Below are 25932 nucleotides of genomic sequence, written 5' to 3' on the forward strand. Positions count from 1 at the left end.
TGCCTGAAAATTAAGGCTAGTATCCATGTTTCATGTATTATTTATTTCCTATTAATATTTACTTCTTTTAAAGGTAGTCCTACTACCTCATTTTGAACATGATACATTACTTCCTCTTAGACTAATACATGCATTTACCTGAATAAATTATGTTTGACACTCTTAGCTTTTCGTCTCCTCCGCCATTAAGTATCACTGACAGCATTTCAGGCTTGTTTGTCAGTTGTCCTTTACAGTTCCATCCCACTCCCTGCCTGGCCATAAATTCAAAAGCAGCGAATCTGGCAAATAAACACCAAATTCGTACACAACCCTCATACATATATGAAATGGAACCGTTCACATATCGTGGCGCTCTGCTGCGACGCGATCCAAGTGTCCAGATATGTCAACAATGTCACCGTTAAGCGCCGCAGTCCAAGGGGTTTTTGGGGCTGTCCCCATCCTGCCTCTCGGAATAAAGGGAAACATTTTTCCCCATGCGTCACGGTGGCATTAAAAATACAACCTATATAAATTTGAAAACGAAAACAAAAAGGCAGCCAAAGTTGAACGCTTCATTGCCCAGCTAGTTGGCAGAAAGGTATCAACATTTACAATACATACAACAAATTGAATCAGCAATGGATTAAAGCTTTAGCATAAAATCCGATTGCACAATATGCACAATGTTTCACATTTAAAGTGCTCCATCCAACTGAAACGTGAGCAGATTAAAGCCCGCAAAGTAAATAGTTAAATGAGGCGAATTTCACAGGCAAAAGAGGCAAAATGGTCCAAAATCCTTTGTGAATGATAAACCCCAATTAAATGGAATGGAATATTAAATGGAAAAGTGAAAACAAATAGAGTTCTGGATATGAAAACGGGGAAAATAAGGTATTTCAAACTTAAATACAAATATGGCAACCCTTTAAAAAAAAGGTTACATATGTATTCTTTTGAAAACTACTACAAAAGGTAGTCAATAAATTAAAGTAAAGTGTGCTTTTGGTGTAGATTATTTATTGAGGTGTTTATTTTTTGTTAAAGTGTCTTTCTAAATTTGCAAATTTAAAGTATGGAAATTAATGCAAATATTAAATAAGAATTATAAGAAATTTTGTGATATATTTACGCTTCTTTAAAATGAGTGGTAATAAGTGGTGGTCTAAAGAAAAAGGTATAATTTCAAACATTTTAAATTTATAATTACGTTATTATATATAAAATTTAAGGACCTCGCTAGAAAACTTGAGCTTTGCTTGTGGGCTATAAGATTTAGTAAGCTCTTAAGAGATTTCTGTAAGATTTTACCACACAAATTGTATCTTGTTGTATTGTATCTTTAAAGCCCAAAAATCTTGCGAGCCATTTCGGCAGTCAATTTAAAATTACTCAAGCTCCGACTTGGACCGCCTGACTGAGTCATTCGAGTGAAGCGACTGCATTGTCCAGATATTTAAAGCACTTGCTGCCACATGTATGGCGGCATGCAAATTTGGATTCATATTTTTGCAACTTTATTTTAGTTTTAATTGCGCGCACGCAATAATTTTCCTTGATGGCGCATCAACGTCAAGGCGAATCACTCGCCAACGCTCCATCCATCATAATATGCCGCGCCGGCCGAAGGGTGAATCAGATTGGCAGGGGAAGACTCTTTGATTATGAACGCGTGCGCACAATCAGACAGCAGAACGGACTCACAGAGGGACAGGGCAAAGTCACAGTGTCACCCAGTTGGGACTGGGACTGGGATTGGGATTGGAACAGCTACTGGCACTGGGCACCCGGCTCGATTATCATGCAAGGGGCGCATCGGCCATAAAAACGATTCTGCGATTCCCTCTGTGTGTGTTGGCCAAATGGCGTCTTGCGCCTTGTTTTGCATGCTGCGCTCGTTAAGAACGCCACCGAGAACAATGCAGCAGAGGGAGCAGTGCACTGAACAAAAAAAAATTGTGAAATACATTTTTTTTAATTAATTCAAGCCGAATAGCTAATATAAAATGTTTCCAAGAGCTGAACCCTTCTGACTTCCTTAAATATTTTCCTAGATTTATTGAAACATGTATTTTGTCCAGTGTAATAGCAACCAGCATCGCCAGCAGTTATCCAACTGGTGTCCAGTAATGGGCTTAGCCCAAGCAAACCCCCTCAGTTTCTGTACCGAAAACGCTGCGGTTTATAATGACGTCTCGAGCAAAATAAGAATTGAGTCAAAGCCGCGACCTGCATATTGATTTGGCTTGGATTAACAAGCCACCTGACTGACTCTCCCTCTCTTCCCCCTCTTCACCCTTTTCCACGTACCAGGCCATAAAGCCAAGAATGCGCCAGAGGTTTGCCTACTCATGACAATGCAATTCGTTCTTATATAAATATTCATTTGGCTTCATAGGTCTCTCCGAGCCACAGGTGCCTGTGTCAGCCTGTCAATGGCCAATAAGCCAAGACCAGTAGTGGTCGCAGAGATCAAATCAATGGTCAAATGAGTTAATCTTTTATTTATTAATATTAATATTAACTAGTTCGCATAACAAGTCCATTTGACAAGATTAGAGCCATTGCATTGACATGATGCCATCGTACAAATTAATAACACAACAATAACACACACAACAAAGCAAGCTGTAGATTAAATCATTTAAATTATTAAAATTAAATTATTTTGCAATAGTAAATAAGCTTGTATTTCTTTATTTTGAAATATAATTTAATATATATTATATTCATTTTTAAATTTTTAATTTAAGTTGAAACACATCTTTGAGCCGACATATTGTCTTAAAAATTTGTTTAAGCTGAAAGTGTATTTAAAATTCGGTTTGTGTAGTATTCTTCTCTTATCTTTTTGTGTTTTATATTATTACAATGTTTAATTATCACGTTTGACATGCAATTAATATATTTTAAACAATATAATGGCCAACAAATTTAGTATAAATATCAAATCTAATTCCAAAATTTGCCATTATAATAATTTTATTTTGTGTTCACCAACTAACCATGCTGGGATTAAGGATATACCTGACTCTAATGCTGCTAAACCAGGCGTTTGTAGGATATTTCAAAATGAAGTAACTTGCCTATTAAATAAATTATATTTCCCAGCCCTTTAAAATGTCCTACGAGGCAAGTTTCGCGTCCCTCCGTGTGGGACTTTCGCATTCGTTTATTGGGCCGAGAGCACCGAGTCAATGGCACAGTCACAATCAAGGAAGATTTAGACAACGTTCACCATACTGTGGGCATTGAGACCTACAACGATGCCTCTGGCAGTGGTCACTTCAAGCAAATGCCTTTCTTTGTGCCCCAGCAGTCTGTTTGCAAGGCCGTCGCCGGCTTCTGGTTTTATGTAAAAGCGAGCATTCCATATGGCGAAAAAACGGATATGCCCTTCGAGAGTCACCCTTGTCCCATACCGAAGGGCCAATACTATGTAAAGGATGTTACAATTAAGCCGGAGCTTTGGCCAATTGCTATGCCGCGCGGTTATTTTAAGTATGTCTTAACCTTCAAAAAGGATGCGGAAGTGGTCAGTCGTCAGGAAGTGGTTATTTATGTGGTAGATCGTAGGATTTAGCCACTAGTCTCCTATAGATACTGGATTAAGGTTAACTTGGAGTGGAATAATCCCAAGCTGAAAGACTCTTAAACTTATAAATATTTGCTCAAGTTTTAATTATATTTATACCCATTTGTTTGAACAAGTCGTGTGCCCCTAAATTGAATTTTGTTCATAGATATGCTTTTTTTTGGTAAAAAATATATAAAAAACAGTATATAATATTGTTTGCTAATATCAAGTTAAATATTTTAACATCTGTCCCACCAAGTGATGCCTTCAACCCTTGCTTTTAGCTTTCATTTTTCTCTTTGGAAACCCTAACAACTCTCTTTGGCTTGCTCTTTTTTGGCCTAGCTCTTAGCCCAAAGCCGAAAGCGAATACAAAAAAAAAAAAAAAAAAGAAGAAAAACAGGCTGGAGCAGAAACCAATTTAATTTGTTTGTTTTACTAATCAGCGGCACGTACTCGCACGTTTTTTGCGTCAAAGTCTTTAGTGCGGTCTTTAGCTGAATTCTGCTCGCCGCCAATATCGGTGCTCTTGTTGTTGCTGCCATGGGATTGGACGACGGATTGGTCGGCGGCCAGGTCGGGTGTATAGTGGCTGCCGTTTGGTTAAACAGCCCACGTCTAAACATGGCTCAGAGCGTGCTAATCAAGTGGCTCCAAAAACAAAATTACGCGACCGACTGAGCAAAAGCCAGCTACGGTTTTGTCTTTTTTTTTTTTTAATATATTTTCTATGCCCTTGCTGAGGGGGAATACACCTTGTTTTAAGGGTTTAAAAAAAAATGAAGTTTAATTAAATAATTAATTAAATAATGGTTAACAAATGTATTATATGGAAAGTGCTTTTAAAGTTCATGTTTTCAATACTTACCACAAACAATAGATTTTTAATGCTATCTATAAATTATGCCATATTTTTTCAATTGTTCATAGTCAAAAATATTTTATATTATAAATAAAAGTGTATGCCAAACAGTCAAATTTAAATAATTTTTAATTTTATTTTGAATTAATCTTTAAAATATAGTTTTGCTATAAATCGAAGTGTGTACCAACTTCGTCTTTACCTAGGCTTGTTCCTTGTCCATTTTATATTTTATTTTTGTTTATTGTCTTTAGTTTTTATATGTACGGTTTTTGGTCGCGTTGCGTTAAAGTTGGTTTTGGCTTTGGCTTCAGTTTCCGTCGGAGCTTGAGGCTTGGGATTTGGGGCTAGGGCTGGGCCGCTTGGGTACGCTTTGATGGCTTCTAGGTGAAGGTCACTGTGTGACTGAAATGTTAATTTGACGACTGCCTGTCATACATATATGGCGGAGTGCGTGGGCCATTTCAGTTGTGGATTTTTTTTCTCTCTTTCGTTTTATGACACTTGCTAAGGTTCTACAGTCCAGTATTTATGTGGGCTTAGGAACCACACTGAAAATCGAGTTTGATTTGTAGCTGCGTCGCTGGAATGCAGAGATTCTTGAACGGCTGATGCAGTTGAATAAAAAATATGATGTATTTCAATTAGATATCATTAACGAGCTTAGCTTTAGACGCTTTTGGCATGCCAATTTCTTGTTTGGACGCTTGAACTTGAACAAATTGGATAAAGGAGCTTGATGAGAGAAGAATTTAATACTTATGGAGGTTAAAAATAATTTAAATTAAATGAATATAATATTAAAAGTATTAATGATTCAACGTAATGAGAAATTACATGTAAAACTTTGTTTATTTTAAAAACCAGCAAGTAAAAGCTGTATATACTTGTGATGACCATAGATACCAAGTTCTTGCTTCGTTAAAAACAGCATTTTCTTCTGTATATAAAACGAAATACCGAAACTGAAAGTGTAAAAATCGTTTAGCAAATCGGTGTGAGCGATTTAAGTAAAAGCCAAACGTTGACTTCTATGGCACAGGGTCTCAGACTCCAATAAGGATGATGCAAATGTGTGGGACATATTCACAGAGCAGTCAGTGGGTTTTCCCTGTGTGTGTGTGTGGTATAATGAGCTGCTGCACAGCACCACGAATCGAGTCTGGTGGCCCCCACCTAATGGTCGTGTTCGCATGGCGGTTAGGAGGTTGCCTAGCCTGCTGCAACGTTCTGCTGATGCGGCACACTCCAAAGCCATAAAAGGGCATTAGCCTCGTGAGTACATTGCATGTTTCAGCAGGGGTTTTTGGCGGCGGACGGGGATGGTCTGAAACAGGAGGTATGTAGCTGTGCGCGCGCTTTGGAAAATTGAATAAAGTGCCAGAGGAGCCGAAGGGGGATTGAGGCAACGAAGCGGAGTGAAGTGCTCGATGTACTCGTAGCCAAGTCATTTAGGGGTTGCCGGCAGCATCCCACGACTGGTCTATGCTTCGCTGTGTTTTTTTTTTTGTTTTATAGCCTGCCCACAAGGGTGACTCATAAAACAGTTGCCTTAAGAATAGGTTCTCAGTCTTAAGGATTAGGTTATATTACATTTTTGTGATTTAAGGAATGTAAACTAAAAAAAATCAAGCTTCTTAGGCTTAAATCAACTGCATATTTTATTGAAAACGTTTACCTATTAATAACAACTTAATTAAAAAATCATTTAAAGCATAGACTAATCTGCATGACTGTCTAACCGCTGGCAGCAACGTGTCGTATGCGCGATGCTTTTTTACTGACATTACTTGGACCGATGGTGGCTGAGTCACTTACAGCCTGGAATATGTATGAGGAAATCGGTCAGCAACTGACGGGCTTAGCCCAGACTGGATTTTCCAGAATTACGCTTAAGCTATCGCCGCGACTTACTACCCCTTCGTTCCGTATAAAAACGAAAGAAATTACAATTGGAAACTGCAGTTGCAGTTAAGCAAATAATCAAGCAACATGAAGAGCCACATCATTCCGCTGCTCCTCTTGGTCGGAATCATTTGGGCGGCGCTAATTGCTGCCCATCCGCACGACTGGATTGAATTGGAGGAATCCTCTGGCAGTGGGAACAACAGTGCCGAAGAGTTCATGAATGAAATGGATGCAATGCTCCAGATCTGGGAGGAGGAGTACAACGGGACGGATCACTCAAGTGGCGACTACAATTCTGAAGAGGAAATCTTGGGTCCGAGGATTGAAATCCATAAGTTACCATTGTAAACATATTTAAATGAGTAATGGTTACGCAATAATAAAGAAACGAAATATACCTTTGTTGAGATATTTTGATATTGAAAATTATTTATCTTGGTATTCCCCAGTCTTTAAAATATTTCTTTATAACAAGCGCTTAAAACCGAGACTCGCCTAACGTATCAATAATATGATTGTGGTAATCAGGAACGTTGGCATTAGCTGGAATTTCCCGCTCTCACCTCAATGATTATTTAATAACCTCTGTGCATTTATACTATGTAGATCAACGCAAGCGTCTGATAACCCAAGAGCCAGGCTAGGCTATAAAAGCACCACTCGAAAGCATTCTGACATTCAGTCAACTGCGTCCAGAGCTCTGGGAAGGAAACAACAAAATGCAAGCCATTCTCCGCCTTCTTCTGATCTGCGGATTAATCTACACAACGATCGCTCAATCGGGATTTCAGAATATAAATATAGGAGGAATCGGTGGAGGAAGATCATTCTCAGGTGGCGATGGCAGTGATAGGAGTCTTAGTGCCCACAGTTCCGATGTTGATAATCTATTGAAGAGATTGGAATCACTTGATAACTCTGGCGATGATAGAAACAACTGGGGAAACAATGCAGCTGGAAATTCTGGATACGATACGGATAGAAGCGGCGATGACTCCGCAGAGAGAATAGTCCAGTTCATTCAAGGCTAGGATAATAAGGATTTAGCCAGAGAAATAATTAAGAATAAACAAATATTGAAATGTATATTAAAGCATTCAATAATGCTTAAAAGCGCAAATTGTGTAAAATATGTCGAAACCTTTGTATATATAGAAACCTTTATTAAACATTAATAAAACCATGTTAAAACTATCCCCATTATATCTTATCTTTTTTATTTGCATTTAAACTAGTCGCAACATAAATTAAATACTCTGTTAATTCATTAGCTGAACGGTCACATTCTATAATTAACTTCTATAACTAAAAAGCTCAGTTGTTCCAAATCCCGAACTTCATTATTCGCTTCACCAACAACCTTGACCCATTTCTATTTCGATTTAAACTTGCGTCATCGTTTAGAAAATACTACTTTTACTTTTTATAAAACGCAACCACACTCAACTCGAAATGTCTCTAATCGCGCAACTTATGCTAATTAGCTGAATAATAAAATAGGAGGAAAAAAACGAATCGAATCGGGGCTTAGAATATACTTGGTCGCTGAAAACATAAATTAGCATATTTATGCGATTGGATGTGACCAGCGCATGGTCAAGCCAACGTTCTGTGTTAATTGCCGAAGCTCGCTCTTTAACCAAACGCGTTAACCAGTTATACATAACTATGGCTAATAGAAGGTTATCGGGGGAAAATTAAATCGATTTCCGTATCATATGGACATGATGTTATTCAGGTCTAATCAGTGGAAATGTTTACACGCGGCTTTAAGGTCTGTTAGGCAGTCTTGAGGTTCTTTTCGATTAAAATTCTTTGATCGAAGTTTTTTGTTTTAGTTATTAACTATTATTGAAGATATGTTCAATGAGTTTAAACTCTCTTATATGTATTTAAATGTATAAATCTATATTTAATTACCCGTACTAAAACCCACATATTGTCTATGTAATCTCAGTAATGGCAAATCAATCAAAAAACAAACAGACTTTTGCCTCATTTCAATCGAACTGAACTGAACAATCAATTATTTCAATTGAACTGCAATTAATATGCAAATTCACTTGCCTCGCATTCGAATGCACGAATAAATGTGGGTAATTAAACAATTTCACGTTTAAATTTTGACTTAAATTTAAATGATTTTCCCTGTCACAGCAACAATAAATAAAGGTAAAGCCAATAGAAGTTGCAAGTAGCGCCACAGGATGAGCTGTTAAATTTCCATTAAATTTAAATATATATTTTCCTCATTAAATTTCATTTTCCTCATTTAATTTCATTTTCAGCAAGAAATGTTTTTGCTTTTCTGTGTGCGTTGGGTCCTTTAATATTATCATGATTTAAATTGTGAATAAAACTCCCTAGAAAAATATAAACAGACAAGCAGCCAAAAGGAAGAAAGGGTTAAAATCAGGAAAACAAAGTTTGCCACCAAATGGAATGTGTTAATAAAAGCTTTAAAGAGTGGGAGAAATAATTGGAAAAGTATGTTGGCTGGCAGCTATGCACACTCGCTCACATACACAAAATTTTGACTGTGTTTCAATAGGGAAACATTGCGTATACGCAACGTTGACAAAGACTTGCTAGAGCACAGACTGAATTATGAGATAAGACAGTTGTAAAGAGGCCATAATTGTAAGAAACCAATACTAAACACTTGAAATATGAACTGAACCAAAAGTTAAATTTTTCATTCAGCAAAGAGCTGATTAAATTTATTTATTAAGTCACTCCATAGCCATAGTTGACATATTTCTTATTGATGAAAGGAAAATTGAATTCACTCTGTATACTTATCCGGCTATCACAAAATTCTGCAAAATATAACGCCGCAGCTCTTGTTCCAAATATATATATTTCACAGATAACTAAAGTGGAACCGAAATTACGTGCCCATGTTTTGTGTAAAAAAGAGAACTTTCCCTGGAGTATAACTGCAACAAACGTGCTTCTTTGGTTTACAAGTGCTGTTTTGATTGTTTTTCCTCCGTTTTTCCCCTCTGTTGTGTACAAACAGGGTGATAAAAATTAGAGTCCAAGTGTTGGCTTTAAAACACAAGCTGATTCAGTCTTTAATGGGTACAAAAAGAGGGAGACTTGAGTCAGTTACAGGTCCCCCGGGGGAAGTTCAATTCTTTTGAGTGGCATTAACCCCCGTGGGCTTTAAGGGGGTATTTCTCAGCCATCGATTGCTGGCCACAATTAATTACCACATTCGAGCAAAAACAAATTCTGCATTTACCTGTTTTTCTTCTTTTGCATTCGCCCAGACAATTAACAGGCAGCGACGAGCTCATTGTTGTTGCTGCTGCTGCGGCTGCCTCTCTGCGTTTAACAAATGCAAAAATAATTATAATTAATGCAGAGTTTTTGGCCTTGAACTTGCATAACCTGCTGTAGCTCTCTCTCTGTCTCTGCCTGTACCCCTCTGTCGACGTAATTACTTTGTCGCTTGTGGTTCTGCTTTTTGGCCAGGCCAACAAAAATCGTCATCATCATCATCAACAGCAGTATTGTCGGGGTTCGTGGGTGAGTCCCAGGCCCCGCCAAACACACATTTCGCATTCATATTTGTTTAGCAGCTGCCGCTAAAAAAGCCACCATTTGTTTTCAGCATTTAAATATTTTCAGCTTCGCTGAGCAGCAGCGCAATGCAACTGCAAAAAAAAGAGGAGACTCAAAGGGAAATAGATAGGAAAATTCAAATTCAAATATGTAGTTAGCTCCGCCGTCTCTCTCTTTCGGTCCGCTGTCTGGCCAAGTTCAAGGTGAACATTTGCCTCGAAACTTGGCGTTTTTCTGTGGAAGCATCCACCGGGCCATATACGAGCTCCCCGCTTATTACTCACCTTTGACAAGGCCCCCAAAACGATCGCGAATATTAGCCGCCTGACTCACAGGGGGAAAATCTCGAGAGGGGAGGACGCAGCTCGTTGGGAGATCAGTCAAGTGCAGCCAGCTCAGCTCAGTTCAGCTCATCCGAAAACGCCCACGGGCTTGGGGCGGGGAAGAGAGGACACACACACTCACCCAGCTCCGTTGCTAATTAATAACTCAGCCAAGTCAGTGGCGGCGGCACTAAATCATACCATATAAGTGTTCTGAGAGAAAAGGGGAGAGGGTTTCCGGGGAAGAAATGAGTCGGTATATGGGTGTTGCAGGTAATTGGTTATCCATGGGATCCAGAGAGCTCTTACTACGCAGATACTAGGTGGGGTTTAAGTATTTAATAGATAACAATCTATCATAGGCTGGCAATATGTCTTATTACTGGTGGTACTTCCATTCGCTGCACCACTGACCCATTTGCTTCATGAATGCGGCGCCTTCTTTTCTGCGGGGCCAAAGAGTCAACCCCCTAAAACCCCCCTATTCCACCATTATCATCTCATATTTGCCCCGCCAGTGGTTATGCAACTTTTGCAGATGCAATTCGCGTTCTTCTGCCAGTTTGCTCTCTGACTCTAGATTCTCTCTGCTCGGTTCTGTGTTCTCTCTTCTCCGTTCTCCCTTCTCCATTCCCTGTTCCCTGCTCTTTGCAATTTTATTGCTAAATTAAGTAATTGGTACAAGAAGCTGCCTTCGCCAGACCCCCCGCCCTTTGCCATCGATTCTTGCAATCCAAATGCTCGGCGGTTGCCTGCGCTTCTATTTGCCTTCGTGCGAGCCTCGCAGTTTGTAAGTGTAAGTGTATCTGTATCTGTATCTATTAGACCGCCGTCGGCCTCGTATCTGCATCTGCATCTGGGCATCGCCGAGGCGGGCACAATGAGGAGCGTGCTCTGTGTTCTTTCGCCTCTTTGGTATTCCACTTCTGCTTTCCGTTGCGAATGTGTTTTGCAGACGCAATTGGAGGCGGTGGGGCGGGGCAACAGGGCGTATGCTGAATGCGGGCCGCGGCAGAAACCAAAATAATGCAAAAATACAAAAGAGAAAACGAAGTCAAAGCACTCGATATATGTATGTAAGTATCTCTTCTGTGACTGTGGGGTTGCGCAATTCTGCAGATACTCGTGCTAGAGAGCGCAAATGGTCTCGCTTCTGGTACTTGCATTCTGAAGATTCTTTTGGGGCATCGCCCCAAAAAAACAAATAGAAAAAGTCAAAGTAAACTGAACTGAAACTTTTCCATGGAAACCCAAATGGCCACGAATTAATAAATAAAGCAGGGCCAGGGGGCGGCCATAAAATGAAGCACGCAAAGCAGATGAAACGAAATTTCCAAGGTCGCCGGCAAAAGAACTTTTTCGTTAGCGTGTTTATGAAGATTTCTGAATTTGTTTTGCTGCCTCGGTTGCCTCTACAGCTTATTTTTCGCCTCTTCTCGGTTTGTTTAAAGAAGAATTAGTCGGCGGCTGATCGACGGGAGCTGCTTGGAAACTGGAATCAGCAAGATCCCAGGCCGGGATTGGGGACTCGCAACGAGATGAGTTCAGGTAATGCGACAAATGAAAGGAAAAAGCGCCGAATAAGCAGCGAAAAAACCGACAAAAAAAGTTTAATTTCAGTGCTAATTAAAGACGCCGAATCGAAGCCAGACTTCAGAGAATGCCTTTTTGCCAACTGAATTTATGTGCACGGCTTTCTTCTTTGAATTGCGCAGCAGCCGAGACGGCGGGATCGGTTCTGGGACTGGGTTTGGCACTTGGGTGCTGGCTGGCCTTGACCCCAATGATATCAGAAATCCATAGGCCACCCCTGCCTCCTGCTACTCTTGCGTTTGGGTTCTATAAAAAGCCCAAGCCGAAACATCAGTTAAGACTAATTGAGTTTGGCTAAACTTGGTCAAAATGCGCAGCAACGGGCCAAGACAAGAGCCGCCGCCACTCCACTCCACTTCGCCACAACTCTCCACTGGCCAATTCAATCCAATCCAATCCAAGCCGAGATTCGCCCCAAAACGAATCCATCAACGACACACAGCTCGCGACGATGACTGCTGCAAAAAAGTCACCTCTGGCACTGGCACTGGCACCTCTATGCACACACTTCTACCTGCCGGATGACATCACCGCCAACGACGGGGACGGCAACGACAATTACTCGGAATACAAATAAAGAATTGCGACCCCAACTTGGTCGCAGGCTATCCTCAAAACCGAGCTCGAGCAACTGCAGCAGCAGCGTGACAAGGCACCAAATAATGGCCAGCAGAACCAGCTCTCGGAATCGGAATTGGAATTGGAATCGGAATCGAAACTGAAAGCCAAGAGACCAGGCAAACCAAACAAACCAACCAGCGAATAAACAAACAAACAAACAATTGCTGAATCGAATTCGTTGTCCAAGCTGAGATGCGAGATGCTGGCTTGCTGAGCGATCGATGGCTGCATGGGGTGCCATAAATGGCTAAAGGCTTCGAGCTGATTACTCATACGCCATGTGGCCGGCGGAACCACTTGCCGCCATCTGCCTGCAGTCTTGCCATCGGAATAAAGGCTAAGATCGAGTTAGAGGAGAAACGGTTAACCCTCTCAAGTTAAGAAAAAATTTTACAAGAAAAAGGTCTTGAAATAAATATATATATTAGTTTATAAGAATTCTTTTCTTATTTGTATTAGTTGCTTATAGAAAAAGTTAAGGAGAAATTTTAAAATAAATGGGTTTTTAAATAATGGTAAACATTGATTAATAAGGATTTCTTAATTATGTTTATTTGTTTCTTATAAAATTAGTAAAGAAAATACTCATTTAAGTCTATTTAATGGGTATGTTAACGTAGTTTTTCCCAGAAAATTCTTTATTAAATTCAATAAAAACTTCACCTAAAGATAAGACAACCCACAAACAAGGGTTAAATATTTCTTTTGTCTTCAACAATTCCCCAAATATCGTCGTAATCCATCTATCACTCTATTGAATAAACCCATTAAAGTATCTCTGAATTGAGTTTTTACCACACATCATTAGCGCCATGGATCGTCATCGGTTTCTGTATGATTAATGACCAAACTTGTCCGCTCTGCGCTCACTTAATTGGTTAATTAATTTGTATAAATTTTGTGTAAATATCAAGTCGTTTAAGTGACGCACACCTCCGCCCTTCGAAGTGGTTTGTGCTCCATTTAGTTATAAGTTATAACAACCCGTAATTAGGCTTTGGCAGCGCTTTGTTCGCCTTTTGTTTGGCTCTGTTTTTTTCTGTGTTTTTTGTTTGCTGCTTGTTAGCTCTGTGTTTTGTTTGTTTGAGATCACTTTTGGGTCCACCCCCCGGACCCGGCCCCGGCGACCCCACCCCACTGAGTGGCGGCACTCAAGTGGCAATTAGCGTTGACATTCATTAGCTGCGATTAAAATGAGATCAGATTGTGGCCATCGGGGATGACGAGCAGCACGTGAGAGGCAGGCCACGCCCCCGGACAGAGATCTCCTTCGGAATCAGTGGCGTGTGATTCACACGCAGCCTTTCCTCCGGCAGTGAACTCGTCCGAGGTGAACTCAACTAAAGTGGCTCCAATCGGATCGGAGCGCGGCGGAGTGTGCCAATTAGAATGCCTGCAATTTGGCTAATGACAGCAATGCGATATGCCAGAGATTCGGCCGAAAATAAGTCGCAATTCCCTGGAACGAGAGAGCAGAATGCCAAATGCAGATATACAGATATGGTCTGTACATACTATGTATGTGGTTCCCTCCTCCGTTGTGCGCTCATCTGCAGAACACATTCGCAATGGAAAGCAGAAGTGAAATACCAAAGAAGCGAAAGGCAGTGCAGAACACAGAGCACACTCCTCATCCAATGCACAGATGCAGATACGAGGTCTAATAGATACAGATACAGATACACTTGCGACGCTCGCACAAAGGCAAATAGAAGGGTAGCCGGGTTGGAGGGGTCTGGCAAAGGCAGCTTCTTGTACCAATTACTTAATTTAGCAATAAAATTGCAATGAGCAGGGAACAGAGAAAAAAGATCAGAGAAGGAAGAGTAGAGAACAGAGAACCGAGAACCGAGCACAGAGAATCTAGAGTCCGAGAGCAAACTGGCAGAAGAACGCGAATTGCATCTGCAAAAGTTGCATAACCACTGGCGGGGCAAATATGAGATGATAATGGAGGAATAGGGGGTATAAGGGGGTTGACTCTTTGGCCCCGCAGAGAAGAAGGCGCCGCATTCATGAGGCAAGTGGGTCAGTGGTGCAGCGAATGGAAGGGGTTCAATGGAAATGTCTTCCCCTACTGGTTAATACATAGATGCCAATTATTCACCTACTGACTCACTTCTCTGATGAAATTGTTCCTACCCATTTCTTGCTCGTTTTGAAGGTTGTATGGATTAACTAATACCTACACAATATTCCCCCAAATCCTCATTATATATATATATATATATCCCTGACTTGGCTGAGTTATTAATTAGCAAGTGAGCGGAGTGAGTGCTTTTCGTGGGCGATCTCTGTTCTGAGCTCTCTTTCATTGAGTCAGGCTCACATTCTTGATCGCCAACGGTCTGCGAAGAGAGTTTAACGAGTCTCTGGCTAATTTCTTGTCAAAGGTGAGCATGATTGGGGCATGAGTAATCCGAATTTGTATTTCGGCGACCCTGAACCCGAGAAAGCCCAGCTAAAGCGACTTGATTACGGCAACTGAAAAATATAAAGACTGAGTTTTTTCTTTAGAATAAAACGGAATAACAAAAAATGTATCCCCGAGTAAGGGTTCCTTCTAGGTCCAAATCTTCTCGCAATGGCAAGGATGCTCGCCTACGCTTTTCCCTTCCGTTTTCAGGATCAGCTTCCTCATGCTGTCCAGAGATTTCTTAATGGCCTTTCCATATTGCTCGGGGTTTACGGTAAGCGATGATTGCCAGGCGGTGATGGCAAGGGTTATATTATTCTCCTGGGGATTATAGCAGCAACCATAACCATCGCAAGTCAAAGGACCGCAGACCATGAAGGACTTGTGCGAGGTGGCCACTTGAGAGCTGAACAGCTGGTAGGTGATGGATCGCACGAATCCCTTGGATTTGAAAAACTCCGGCACTGGCAGATCATTCTCTACGGCCATCTGTTGTAGGCCAAAAAGATGGCGATCGATGCCCTTGCCTCTGAGCGCACGTTTTGCCAGCTGTTCATGGAAATCCACCGCGCATTGAAGTGCTACTAACTTTCGTTTTTCCGGGGCATTCCGGGAATTCATGGCAAGGACAAAGTCTTTTGATTCGTTAGAGGTGGAGCGTATGGTCTCGGTTCGTCCATCGATGAACATCCTCAAATGTGCCGACTCGTACTGGGCGGGTAAAGTCTGGTGCATATTGTAGTAAGCCAGTTGCAAAGCCATCTGGATGTAGCTATCAGAATTGAGGCCCTGCGCCCTGATGAAGTCCTTTCCATGGCACTTGTACTCAAAGACGTGTATCTGCAGCTGGCCGGCGATTTTTGCGATATTGCGCATAGCGACATGGAGCCACAGGTTGAGGTATTCGTTTTTTGGATGGAATCTCAGATGCCTGGCCAAGCATGAACTGTCGTTGGAGTCGGCCTCGGACTCGGGCTCATGTTTGCTTCTGGAATAAAATAGTAAATTCTAAAAGAAAAATCATTAAAATTATATTTACATACATTTTATCAACCACAAAGTCCATCAGCATGGCCAGCGGTTGGCAGTCGGCTGGTGAATGCTCATAGCAGAACCCTGCCAGTCCGTTGGGATTCACTATTAGCTGGATAGTCTTGTCCATCCAACGATTGGCACTGTTCGCTTGCAGTCCTCCGCCATGTAGAAGTTGTTGGGCCTGGACAATGCATTCCTGTCCCTTGGGCACGGGCACACATTCATCCAGACAGACCAAGAACAGAGATTGCTCGATAGCATCTAGGGTATCCGCATTACCAGGCTGACAATACAGCGCCTTATAGGCCTCGGCCCAGTTGCCACGATTGTCGTGGGTCAGCAGGCCATAAGGTTCGCCCTTCGTCAAAGGACAGTTGACGATGGCCTCCAGTTCATCCACTAAACTTGTAACACTCAACAGACCTCCAGAAGACGAACGGATGGGTAACTGAAAATACTAGAATGCGAAAATTCAGTTGGATTAGTTAGCTGGAGCTTGAAGAGATCCTTTCTAGAACTAACATTGTTTCGGTAGGCGATCACCACGTAATTGGAATCACTGTACTGCTCGATGGTATCGCAAAATCTCCCTGGCTTACGAACCGTGCCAAAGATCTTGCAATACTGGCTATTGTCCAGATCGTTATCACCCATTTTGAACACGGGGATTTTGTTTTGATCCACAAGCTCCTTGAACTCGCAAATGGCGCGAATCGCTCGGGCCGTAAAGATGTAGCCGTCCTTGGGATTACTGAAGTTTTGCACTGGGAGGGACAATGCTGGACTAGTGAAGGCAGTTACGGGCGCTTGATAGCCTAAGTAGGCGGCTTGGGTCCACCGGGGAGTCAACCAGTTGCTGCAACTACCGGCTGCCGCTTCCAGCAATTGCTGCAGCTCCTGGCCCTCTTCCCTCTCGAAATCTTCGGTCAGCTTCAGTTCCTTTTTGAACTCTTTGGCTGTGAGAAGGGGCTCAATACTCTCCAGATAAGCCGTGATGGTGTCTTTCAGTTGAGGCACTGGAAATTCCTTAAGATCGGGCGATTTTTCAGGTTCCTTAAAGGTGTCTTCTTTAAAAGAGAATTTCTTTTTCGGATGCTGTGATAATTTCTTGCTTGCAATTGATGCCGAAGACTTTTGAGCTTCAGAAATAACTTTTTCGGAGGCTGCAAGATTCTTTGATACATCCTTGCTTGCAATTGAGGCCGTAGATTTTTGAGCTTCAGAAATTACTTTTTCGGAAGCTTCTTTAAGGGGTTTCGTTGGTACAGGTTCAGAAGGTTTGAAGCCAGTACAACTCTCTTGATGATCCGTATAGGCTTTTATTTTATTGGTAGGAATTTGAGACGTTGCCCTCCAAGAAGGGCAGGGATCTTTGATAGTGTTTTCTTGGCATGGTTCTTTTTCGGGTTTTTTCTCAAGTTTTTGGACCGTTTCATTGCACGTTGCTTCGGATTCTCTGCCCTCCACTGTGAGCTGATTTTCGTTGCCTCCTCGGGGTCCATCCCTGCAAGGATTCCTTCCCAATGGAAAAGCCGAGAGTAAGGGAAACGAAAATTCGGAACTTGGCAGCGGTGGTTTCTTCCATTCATTAGTACCCTGCGTTTGAGGTGCTGGTTTGGATGGATCATCTTGTTTAACTTTCTGATGCTTTGGTTTTGCGATGGCCTTGGGTGCGTCAATTTGTGGCCTTCCTTGGCAAGAACTCGTTGGCAAGGATTCGTTGGCTTTTCCTTTGCTTGGCTCATTTTCGGGTTTTTTCTCAGTTTTCTTCTCAGGTTTTTGGACTTTTTCTTTGCCCTTTGCTTCGCATTCTTTGCCCTCTACTTTGAGCTGCTTTTCGCTGTCTCCTCGGGGTCCATCCCTGCAGGGATTCCTTCCTAATGGAAAAGCCGACTGTAAGGGAAACGAAAATTCTGAACCTGGCAGCGGAGGTGGATCATCTGGAGGACTAACTGGTTTAACTTTATTTTCCTTTGGCTTAACAGCAACTTCTTGTGAAGCCTTTACTTGAAATTTGGCCTTGGATTCGTCACTTTTCAGATTTCCTTGAGACACACTCTTGGGGTTAACACTTTTTTTGGTAGTTGCCTTAACAGGATGTTTCATGAGCATATTCTGTGTACTAGCCTTTGTTTTTTCTTTATTGCAGCTAGCCTTTATTTTAATTTTAGGACAAGGTACGGCTTTTATGTGTTCTTCAGGGCAGAAGCTTCGATTCAGGGCTGTACCCTTAGGTATCTCGTCATCTCTTCGGTTGCCGTCTCTACAGGGATTTCTCCCCAATGGAAAAGGGGATGCAGATTGAGAGCTCTCTGCTTGAGCTTCTTTAAGCGGGAGTATATCTTGCGGCTTTTCAGTATTATCTTTAATTTGAGGTTTCCCTTGACTTAAACAAACATCTGTCTTAGCCAGAGGAAAATTACCCGATTCTTCACATTTTTGAGGATTTGCTTTTGGAGCTACACAGGCCGTTTGCCTTGAGGGATCAGCACTTGTCGACTGCTCTTCTTTTAAGACTGATTTGTGATTTTTGCAGTTAACTAAACTCAAGCCGGTTGTTTCTAGGTCTTCGCCTGCGCTATCTTCGTGGCAGGTCTTGCAGTTAAATATTTCTAGCTTTTCTGACTTGGCTCTTTCTAGGTGATGGTTAGGTTCCTGCTTTATGTTTTCAGGGGGAATCAGAGGAATATTCGGTGGATCATTGCTCAATTGATTCGATTGACATTTCGCTTTTTGAGTATTTGAGCCTCCTGTTGATGGTTTCATGGGTTTGGCAGTGCAGGAAGAGGACCCTGAAGAGTTTGCCAATGCTCGACATAAAATTTCCAGAGCAGCAGTTTCTGATTCCTTGGCATCGCTTGGCCGTGGGCGAGCTAAATTCGTCGACTTTCTGGCCTTAGCTTCGATGGCCTTCCTGGCCCTCTCGCAGATCTCTTTCGGAGACAGAAATTTCATCTCACTGCTGTACCATCTAACCCAGTAGGTGGGTACCCGGCACTGTGGGTTTTCTCATTTGTTTATTATTTTTTTGATAGGCTATGGATTCCTTTGAACTTACATTCCTAACGAGTACTCTTGCACCTAGAAGGGCCCTCATATTGACAGGTTTAAAGAAGGTCCAATTTGGATGGAGAAAGGCCGAAAGTACGGTCGATTTTGTGTGTATAGTACATTCCTTATTGTATGAACATATTTTATTGATTGACTTTAGACATAAAACTGAAAGGGGAAGAGAAGTAGGGAAATAAGACAATACAAATTTAATTAAGAAAAATAACTTTAAATGTATTTCTAACTATAGTTTCTGCGCTTAAATCCCAAAATCAATTTCAAGTTTCCCAGTGGAAGAAATTGGAGCACAGCAAACTCTCTCTGCTCGCCTCATTACCCCATAGAACTTGGTGCTTTTCCGCAAATGCATGGATGCATCCATCGATTCCTTCTCCAGTTCCGCGAAATGGGAGAGTCAGACGAGTCAGTCGAGTCAGGGGAACAGCTGGGGCAGAAGGCCGGGCCGACGGGCAAATATTAACAAAATCAACAGTGCGGAGGCCACGACTGGATTGCTTTTGCTGTGCCAAGTGAAGTAGCCATATTATGATTATTGCGAACTCACCTCGCCCCTCGATACCCTACACTCTGCCCGCAAGTGACGCAAACGAAGCTGGGCGCAAAAAAAGTGTGCAATAATTGCATATTGACCCATTTTCTTAACAATGCACCGGCGAAGGGCAGGGGGCCTGCCAATGGGAGTGTTTGCAGGTTACGCATGCGTGAGCGTTGCCTTCATTTAATTAGGCGGCGACACCTGCGCGGAGTCGTCGTCGGAGACGGATCCCAGGTCTCTGCCGGGTTTCACATCCCCCCAGCAGTCTCCGCTCCAGTCTCCCTTCCAGTTGCCCAGTCCCCCGTCTCAATTGCAGACGTCGCCATCAATCAGCAAATCAGCGAACGAGGCAAACAAGGCGGCAAGTGAGGCGTGAAAACGGCGAACAAAACTGCAGCAAAAAAGACAAAAACACCCAAGAAGAAGTTGTTTTATTATCAAGTCGAATTCGTGAGTTCTCTATTTTATAGTTTAAGATATATTTTTGCAGAGAGAATGAGCATAATAATTAATTTGTATACCCTTTTTTTCATCTTTTATCAACTTTAAGCCAAAACTTAAGCCCTTCCTGTTAGGGTATCCAAACAGAGCTCTGCAAAAACAATAAAAATGAAAACGAAAACGCAGCAAAGAGTGCTGCACAAATGAAAATGAGAATGGCGATGGATACGGAGATGGAGATGAATGTGGATATGGATAAGGAGACGGTGACGAGGGGTCAGCGTTGCGAAGGGGGCCGTCTCTATACGGCGGGTAAATCCGGGCCGAGGGGGCGTGTGTTTAAGCTCATTTGACAATGAAGTGCTTTTTTTCTCGAGCCTGACGACTGCATTTTGGGCGCGTTTTTTTATTTTTTTATTATTATTTACCTGCCCCACTTTGCGTACAGCGGCGATAATTGACGCCACGGTGGCTGCAACTGCCACCAGCACCACCGCATCATTGCCAGCACTGCACCACCATCACCACCAGCAACAACAACTACAAATACAAGGCTGCCTGATGGCCCACAATTTGGACTGCACTTTATTAAAGTACCCTGTAGCCATACCCGAACCCGAACCCAAGCCCATCGCAATGGAGCCACCCAAAGTGCGTCGCGTGTTTGCGTGAGTGTTTTTCACTTGAGGCCGTCATCATCATCAGCAGCAGCAGCAGCATCAGCATTGCGTTGGGTGGCTTTGCCTCTAATTGCATTTGTCAGGTATTATGCAATGGGGTTAGCAGCCACGTCAATTGGCGACTCAGCTCAGGCATATGATCCCATTGATTTTGGGGTAATTTGGAGGAAGTAGCGGCAGTAATAAGGGGTTTCTACTCATGCCGACCGATTGGTATTGATTCAAATAATTAACCCAAGTTGAAGAGGGGCTTTAATGATTTACTCTTGCTGGTTTTCTCTTAGATTGGTTATTATTTATTTAAATAATTATACAGATATATTTTCTTAACACAATAAGGCAGCTCTTGTTACTTAAACAAATCTAACAAGACAAAACATTTCAGTTTAAGGAAACTGAAATTTACCCAATCGTTGTGCAAATATGAGCTCAATTTTGATTGCCAAGTCTTAATTGTTATGTGTCAGCTCCTCTTACCTAATTAAAATAATCGAATTAGTTGGTTAACTTAAAATTGTTAGCATTTCCCACAAGGATCCAGCGCAAGAAAATCGAAGGAAATGTTGCTGATAAAATGGCCATTTCCTTCCTAGCTATATTTCACTTGCTTAAACCCTGGGAGAAGCCTGGGGTTCGTCGTTGCAGAGAAGTATTTCAATCTGAAAAATAAGCAATTGCTCTGGCTTGGCATCACCCCTGTGGCCCGAACCCCCTGGCATCATTACTCAATGCAGACCTTTGTGAAAATTCCTTCGCCCGAAAATGGCAAAAAGGGAAATGTTGATGCTGCATAGCGATTTTGTTGGTTTATATTGTTGGCTTTTTCTCTGGCACTGAGTAAATGCGAATTTCCTGTGCATTGTTTTTGAACTGTTGGCCAAATGATGATCTCTCCGCCCGTCTCCACCTGATGACCTCAGCAGTTGTTCCAGAGTTGCAATTAGTAGAAAAGTAATTTTCGTTTGGTTTCTTTATTGTTATTGTGTGGTTTCGCTTTTTTTCTGCTCCCTCTCTTAAATCTCTGCTCAGCGATGCTGAAACAAAAAGTATTCTAACACCCTTTGTTCGCTTAGTTGCTGGAATATTTGAGATGCATGATTAATGTCCGCATTGAGTCATGTCCGGGGAGCGTGGAACCATTCCAAAAGCCCCGAGTCGAACCAATTGAACCGAAATTATGAAGCAGCCGCTCAGGTTTCGTTGATAAGAGAACCTAACCCATCGTAGAGAAACCCATCGAGAAATGGACAGTCGGCAAGTGCCGGCACGTGTAAACATGAGACGTGGATTAGACCCAAAAGAACGCCACCGCAGCTCGGCGAGCTAATTTTTATCGCCCTGTGACACACACAGAGCCCAAAGAGTAAGCCACGTAACCCGACCCAGAGCGGTTCCCCGTGAAAATCACAGTTTTTACACCGGCGAAAGTGGTCTCCTCCTAAAAAAAAAAAATAAATAAAATAAAATACAAACATTACTCGAGGCACGTACTTGTGTTTCGGGTTGGGTGCTGTTTCGACTGCTGCTGCTGCTGCTCCTCCTCCCTTTTTTTTGGTTCCACTTCTGGGCTATCTGTGAAATATTTGGCACAAGGGACCGCCACGATATCTTGTATCATTTGCAGAGATTCGACGGTGTTCGATGGAGACGATAAGCGACAATCGTCAAACAAAAGACTGAGTGCGAAACTGGCTCAGCCGATAAGTAAGCAGTCCAAATTCAATTTGCCCTCCATCGATAAGGCATCGCGAGGAGGGGAGAGACTTAAGCCAACGATTGCTCTGTCATTATGGGACTTAAGAGCTAGAACAGACCATAAAGCCAGCACTCTTTTCAGGAGGGGACCGGGGCCCATCATCCATTCACTTAAATCGGAGACAACGGCAGGGGGAGAGTGACATAATAAATAAATTTAATCAGTTGGCTGAACGACAAAGCTTCCGTTTCTGATGCTGCTGTCTCAGCAGCCTATACCGATTCCGAATCCGATTCTTGGGCAGCTTTAATTTCAGCTTCCACTTATCTTGGGTTTTTGGTTTAAGATTGGTGCTCTGTCAGGCTGTCTGTCGGTGCCAGCAGTTCATATTTCGTTTCGAGGCCCGTTTCTTTCAATTTCGCCCTTTTTACGACCTCTTCCATCTTCTTGCCAGCAGCGGCTTATCTGTCTTGGGTATTTTGAGACATTTTCCTCAATTTAAGACGACTCTAGGCGTATGCGTAATCAACATGGAAAGCCAGAAAAGTCAAGAGTCAGCCGTGGACAAGAAGAGTTTCACAATTATTTGTAGCTTCTCGTATTACCACAAAAACCATTTTGAAATCTTATCATGAATTGTGAAAGCCATTTCAATTGCCATTCATTCATTGATTCCCGGACTCCAATGACCCAATTCTAGACGAGAGGCAGACCCCAATTGATGATTCTAGTCTTATGCGATAATTAACTTTTACTTTCCGCTGTCGCTTTTATTTATTTCGATTCTATTTTGATTGCTTTCGTTCGGCGTACGGCAAACAAGTCCATTAAACATTCACACAATTTATGCAAATGAAATGAAGCTGAAATTAATTCTAAACAAATTCAAAGCGAACGAACAGCGTAAAATGTGTTTACGTTCGGAGACTAATTAACATATCTATGCGATTTATGCGAAGCGCCTCTTCATCTAAGTAACGAAACTCAAGTCGCAGCGACACTACTCCCCCTCCTTTGCATAGATTTTCTTTCGATGTAATGTGCTAATTGGTACTCACCTGTCCAGTTGCACCTGTCTGCGTGTCTGTCAAGGACTGTTGGTAAATGAAATTTGTTGAATTCGCTTCCGCTTTGGGTCTTGTTGTAACAAAGCATATGGAAAACCAGTTGGCAACCTGTTGGCCAGAGTTCTTAGTATCTATAAATTACACTTTACGCTCGCCGATAATGATGATTGGGTGGTGGAAAAAAGCCGCCTCTAATCCCATTCCAAGGCCAATTCACTTAGACATCCCAGGAATTTTCATTTAGCCATTGAAGCTTTTGAAGTAAAGATTCTTTTTTGGTTTTTCTCTTGGGGGGGCTGTCTGAGCGTATTAAATGCCTGATTCCTTCGAAGGAAATAAATTTCATTATACAGCTTCCCCCACGCTGCCGCTGCTGTTGCTGTTATTATTATTATTAACGACACAAAAGAAACTCTACGTCATCGTCTGTCAAAGTTGAAATTCTGCCAATATATATAAGCATTTTTGCTTCGATGTACGCATTTCCCCGCACGTATGGAAAAGTTCTGTGAGTCCTGTTTGCATTGCAAATTATATGGCGTCCTGAAAAGTGGAGCTGGGTGAAAAATAAAAATAAAAAAATAAAATCCGCATCCTGCACAGAGTCAAAGCGAAACGTAAATTGATTTAAGTTGCATTCGAGGCTGGCAGGAAATGAGTTAAAATGTTGAAAGGCTGTGAAAATTCTGTTTGGTTGCCAAGTCGAATAATATTTTCTCTTGTAAGTGGATGACTTTAAAGAAAAATAATTCATTAACTCATAATATAAATAAATTGAAATGGAATTCATTAGGCTAAAGGTTTAAGGAAGAAAAAAGGAAAACCATTCCGTTATGATTTCCAATTCGATCATTGATTGTACCTTCTATAAACTTATATTATTTATCTTATCTTAACTAAAACTTGATATTACTTATAATAAACCTGCTTTTCTAATTACCACTTAGACTCCAACAAAAAAAGGAACTTAATAATAAATAGTACCTAATACAAGTAATATTTGTATATAAAATTTAAATTTTATTATTAGCATAATTAAATAGGATGCTCGAAAAACTCAAAAATACTTCTCCCGAATCTCCCAAATTGATTTAACTACCCGACCTTAATAACCCGATGCCCTTTCCCCGCTAAAGCCCCGGGACAACCACCGCACTTAAGCTGCACATCCCGTGGCGCACAATGCACACTTGCACAATGCGTTGAATGCACATGCCAACTGCCGGTCGGCCAGCCAACCGACCATCTGGGGAAAATCGTCGCGACGGGGAAATAATAAAAATACAATATATAAGGCAAAAGTAAAAAAGAAAACGAAGAACATAAAGGAGAAATATATCTCAAAGAACAATACGCAAATTAATCACCACCCACACGGGACTCGTGCTGCCGATCTGACATTCTCGTTAGCCGTTTTCTCCACAAAAATGCGACAGTCCGTAGCATTTTGCATTAACATAAATTTTATTGCGTATACGCAGCGTTGCAGTGGCATCGGCTCAAACAGATGGCGAACCAAGATTTTTTGTTTGAGGGTCGAGGAAGCTGCCCCAAATGATTTTCGCAATCATATTTATTATTTGGCCAGCGATGACGTTGTCCGTTGGTGGACACTTTTTGCCCTCGTTCTGCGGAAAATTGCAAAGAGAGGGAAAAAGAAGGGGAGCTACGGGGAAAAGTGAAAAGTGGAAGGCGGTGGCAGCTGTCGGGAGTCGCTTTCCGTTGGCCACTCACGGCGCCTGGCACAATGACAAATTACGAGTTGAAAGTTGAGTGAACTTTGGCGCGACAGTGTCCACTGCCTGGCTCTTAATTTGGTTATTTATAGGGAAGTCGAGAAGTATTAAGCATATTTGTGTCATTTCTGATAGGAAAATTTAAAAAATATAGTAAATAAACATATTAGAAATAATGGTAATTTAAAATACAAACTATATGAAATGTGTTTATGGAAAATTGCTTGTTAAAGTGGATATATAGACATTTTTTGTAAGGGAAATCACTTGGCCACCATGGATTATATATTTCTACATAGCCTTCTACATCCCAGAGCTCCTCCTCCCACAGACAGCTGTCAGTTGTCCAATCTTTTTGGCTGCCACGGTCGTGGAGGCCTTTGAAATTGATGAGGCCTTTGTCGCTGCCTTTGGCAAATGAGGCGCAGATAAGCGTCAACTTTGACGCCCTCTCGAGCATATTTTACCCTCGGTCTCATTCATTCTTAGTTTCGGATTCGGTTTCAGTCCGAGCTTCGTTTTTCTTGTTTTTCGTACTGCTTTGCTTATCATCGAAACTGTTGCTTTGCCATCGACACGAGCGAACAAAAAACTAGAGGAAAAAAGTATTAGGGCCTTTGGTTCGGTGTTCGTTCTTCTGGTTTTTGTGTGTCTCTAGCTCGCCTCATTTGAACCCGCCGAACCCTGCTCTGTTCCCTTTTACTTTTTTTTTTTTCTATTTTTCTTCATTTTTTCAATTTTTTGTTGATTTTTTTTTAGCTGCTCTGCTCCGTAGTTGCTGTTTGTGCGTGACATATTTGTGTGAGCATTTCATT

The 25932-nt window shown here is 41.8% G+C and overlaps 4 protein-coding genes across 4 annotated transcripts; 3 read left to right on the forward strand and 1 right to left on the reverse strand.

Annotated features, from left to right (window-relative positions):
* Positions 1-2984: 2984 nt before the first annotated feature.
* Positions 2985-3568, forward strand: LOC108076861 (uncharacterized). Its single transcript, XM_017169891.1, has 2 exons — positions 2985-3038; positions 3097-3568. The coding sequence occupies exons 1-2, from the start codon at positions 2992-2994 to the stop codon at positions 3566-3568; spliced, it is 519 nt and encodes a 172-aa protein (XP_017025380.1). The 5' UTR covers positions 2985-2991.
* Positions 3569-6386: 2818 nt separating this feature from the next.
* On the forward strand, positions 6387-6761 carry LOC108076979 (uncharacterized). Its single transcript, XM_017170031.3, has one exon. The coding sequence runs from the start codon at positions 6417-6419 to the stop codon at positions 6678-6680; it is 264 nt and encodes an 87-aa protein (XP_017025520.1). The 5' UTR covers positions 6387-6416; the 3' UTR covers positions 6681-6761.
* Positions 6762-7011: 250 nt separating this feature from the next.
* Positions 7012-7535, forward strand: LOC108076963 (uncharacterized). The gene has a single exon (XM_017170014.3). It carries the CDS (start codon positions 7052-7054, stop codon positions 7361-7363), a length of 312 nt encoding a protein of 103 aa, XP_017025503.1. The 5' UTR covers positions 7012-7051; the 3' UTR covers positions 7364-7535.
* A 7389-nt stretch (positions 7536-14924) lies between these two features.
* LOC108076860 (uncharacterized) lies at positions 14925-19109 on the reverse strand. Its single transcript, XM_017169890.3, has 4 exons — positions 18949-19109; positions 16413-18887; positions 15899-16347; positions 14925-15843 (listed from the first exon to the last, which is right to left on the reverse strand). The coding sequence occupies exons 1-4, from the start codon at positions 18985-18987 to the stop codon at positions 15003-15005; spliced, it is 3804 nt and encodes a 1267-aa protein (XP_017025379.2). The 5' UTR covers positions 18988-19109; the 3' UTR covers positions 14925-15002.
* Between the last annotated feature and the right edge of the window lie 6823 nt (positions 19110-25932).

Source organism: Drosophila kikkawai, chromosome 2L (assembly GCF_030179895.1).
Source record: "Drosophila kikkawai strain 14028-0561.14 chromosome 2L, DkikHiC1v2, whole genome shotgun sequence".
NCBI classification, from domain to species: Eukaryota; Metazoa; Arthropoda; class Insecta; order Diptera; family Drosophilidae; genus Drosophila; species Drosophila kikkawai.

What these genes read in the sequence shown, in the direction of transcription:
- LOC108076979 (XM_017170031.3), top strand. Translation starts at nt 6,417, where the DNA reads ATGAAGAGCCACATCATTCCGCTGCTCCTCTTGGTCGGAATCATTTGG.
- LOC108076860 (XM_017169890.3), bottom strand. Translation starts at nt 18,987, where the DNA reads ATGAGGGCCCTTCTAGGTGCAAGAGTACTCGTTAGGAAT. An exon ending in TGATCGCCTACCGAAACAAT is followed by an intron (nt 16,348 to 16,412) that starts GTTAGTTCTAGA and finishes TTCGCATTCTAG; the next exon opens with TATTTTCAGTTACCCATCCG. An exon ending in GACTTTGTGGTTGATAAAAT is followed by an intron (nt 15,844 to 15,898) that starts GTATGTAAATAT and finishes ATTTTATTCCAG; the next exon opens with AAGCAAACATGAGCCCGAGT.
- LOC108076861 (XM_017169891.1), top strand. Translation starts at nt 2,992, where the DNA reads ATGCTGGGATTAAGGATATACCTGACTCTAATGCTGCTAAACCAGGC. An exon ending in CTAATGCTGCTAAACCAGGC is followed by an intron (nt 3,039 to 3,096) that starts GTTTGTAGGATA and finishes TATATTTCCCAG; the next exon opens with CCCTTTAAAATGTCCTACGA.
- LOC108076963 (XM_017170014.3), top strand. Translation starts at nt 7,052, where the DNA reads ATGCAAGCCATTCTCCGCCTTCTTCTGATCTGCGGATTAATCTACACA.